At 49.4% G+C, this 2704-nt stretch overlaps 1 protein-coding gene across 1 annotated transcript in view; it reads left to right on the forward strand.

The window, feature by feature from the left end:
- The window catches only part of Cdcp2 (CUB domain containing protein 2), a 15746-nt gene that overhangs the window by 6933 nt on the left and 6109 nt on the right, over nucleotides 1-2704 (forward strand). Inside the window, exon 4 of the mRNA XM_031376831.1 lies at nucleotides 1523-1858. Coding sequence (XP_031232691.1) covers nucleotides 1523-1858 — 336 coding nt within the window. The remainder of the gene's footprint in view (nucleotides 1-1522; nucleotides 1859-2704) is intronic.

Genomic DNA, 2704 nt, shown 5'->3' on the forward strand with positions numbered 1-2704 from the left:
CACCTTACAGCCATCCACCTTACAGCCATCCACCTTACAGCCATCCACCTTACAGCCATCTACCTTACTGAGACCTGGGTTCTCTAATTAGGCTAAAATAGTCGCTGGCCAGGGAGCTCCAGAAATCAACCTGCTTATGCCTCCCAACTATTGGGCTGGGAGATTGTTCTGTGGGTAGTGACTTTTGGATTCCCAGCATCCACATGAGATATAGGAACAGCCGTGCGCACCTATGACCCTCGTTGGCCATCGAACCTAGGTGGAAATTACCAAGCCTCAGCTTCAGAGAGACACTGTCTCAGAGACAAAGCAAAGGCTGATAGAGCAGGATAGCTGTCCTCCTCTGACCTCCAAACATACATACACCTGCATGGGCATGAGCATCCACACATATATGTAAGTACATGTAAACATATGTAATCCACACATATATGTAAAACACACACGTTGGAGACGCAGCATAAGAATGAACTCCAGAATATATATCTGCCCAGGTTGTAGATATTAATTGATGGGCTATCACAGACTATCTCCACCCACATTCTCACTTTACAGTAAATCTGATGATCAGAGAGGAAATACTATTGCCCACATAACGCAGCTGAGCAGGCAGTTCTGGGGCAGGAAGCCCAGGCCTCAGCTGCCAGGTGCCGTGCTCTGGTCACATAATGGCAGCTCATCTCCTGAGCTCCAGGTCTGTCTGCTAGCTGGGTGACCTGTCCATGCATCTTGGCTCTTGTCACCTCAGTGCTGCCTGCCAATCTCCACATCTCTGAGGGCTTTGATGATGTCTTTTCTATTGCTGTGACAGAATGTCATGACCCAGACAACTTATAAAGGAAACTGTTTGACTTAGGGCTCCTGGTAGCAGAGGGTTAGAGTCCATGGCTATTGTGATGGGGGACATGACAGCAGACAGGAAGGCTGGAGCAGTAGCTGAGCGCTTACCCCCGGGTCCACAAGCTTGAGGAAGAGCTAGCTAACTGGGAAAGGCATGGGCTTTTGAAAGCTCAAAGCCTGCTCACGTGACACACCTCTTCCAACAAGGCCACACCTCCTATCCATTCTCAAATAGTACCACCAACTGGAGACAAAGTATTCAAACATATGCGCCTATAGGAGGGGGGATTCTCCTTCAAACCACCACATAGTGTATAATTCCCTATCCCCCTCCACTCCTGGAGCAACATAATTCATGTGTATGCTTGGCTCCAGCCTGGTCATTTCCTAATGGGGTGCAGCAGCCCCCTTTAACACACTTCCCCATCTTATCTTGCCCCCTTACTCCCACCTGGAGATTCTGGACCTTCAAATAAACCCCTTGTACTAGGTCTTTATCCCCAAGGCCTACCTGAGTGATCCGATCTAGACAGATAAGTTACTTGGTCTCTCACTGTAAAAGGTGGGTGCCATGTGGGCCAGGGTACAGATCTGTGCCTGTCACGCGTGTGTATTTGTGGAGCAGTGTTTTGGGTGTCTGGTTCCCTGGGAAGGAGGTCAGCTCAAGTGGGCTCTCTTGCAGATGTGTGCGGTGGCGTCCTGACCGGCCTGTCGGGGGTCCTCAGCAGCCCCGAGTACCCCAACAACTACCCCAACAATGTGGAGTGCCACTGGCTGATCCGTGCCTCAGGACCTGCTGCTGTCAAGCTGGTGTTCGTGGACTTCCAGGTCGAGGGCAGTGACGAATGCATGTATGACTACGTGGCTGTGCTTGGAGCGCCTGGCCCTGCCCATGGGCACCACTACTGTGGCCGCGCCAGACCTCCCACCCTTGTGTCCCTGGGCCATGAGTTGCAAGTGGTCTTCAAGTCTGACTTCAACATTGGAGGCCGGGGCTTCAAGGCCCACTACTTTTCAGGTAGGCGGGGCCAGGGCTAGGGTAACACCTGTGTACACTCTTGCTTACTGCTTTGCTTGGGGACTCAGTTAATGCTTGCTTGTGGCCTCAGGGGTTGGATTTTCTGCACTGTGTCTAATGGTTTAGCACACTCTTCTGGGCCAATGGCAAGGCCTAATCTGGTCATGTTCTTGCTCCAATGGGATCAGTCCCTTCTAAATGCCTTAGAGCAGTGGTTCTCAACCTGTGGGCCGTGACCCTTTTGGGGACCAAACAACTCTTTTGCAGGGGTCACATATCAGATATCCTGTATACCAGATATTTATATTGCGATTCATGACAGTATCAAAATTACAGTTATGAAGTAGCAACGAAAATAATTTTATGAAACTGTGTGGTAGTAGTACTTGGGAGGCAGAGGCAGGGGATCTCTGAGTTCGAGACCTGTCTGGTCCACAGTGTGAGTTCCAGGACAGCCAGGGCTACACAGAGAAATCCTGTCTTGAAAACCAAAATAAATAAATAAATAAATAAACAAACAAATAAATAAATAAATAAATAAATTTATGGCTGTGGGGGGTCACTACAACTTGAGGAACTGTATTAAAAGGTCACATCATAGGAGGTTTGAGAACCACTGCCTTAGAGAAGTCTTTCATACTTTTATCCCTCATGCCACCTTTGTCCAATTCCATGCCTGATGGTGAGCTAGCTCCTTTTCTTGTGCCTGGAATACACCATGTGCTGATGTGATGTGTGATGTGTGTATAGAAGAATGGATGAGGCCAGGCAGTGGTGGTACACGCCTTTAATCCTAGCACTTGGGAGGCAGAGGCAGGCAGATTTCTGAGTTCGAGGCCAGCCTGG

Source organism: Mastomys coucha, unplaced genomic scaffold (genome assembly GCF_008632895.1).
Source record: "Mastomys coucha isolate ucsf_1 unplaced genomic scaffold, UCSF_Mcou_1 pScaffold18, whole genome shotgun sequence".
NCBI lineage: Eukaryota > Metazoa > Chordata > Mammalia > Rodentia > Muridae > Mastomys > Mastomys coucha.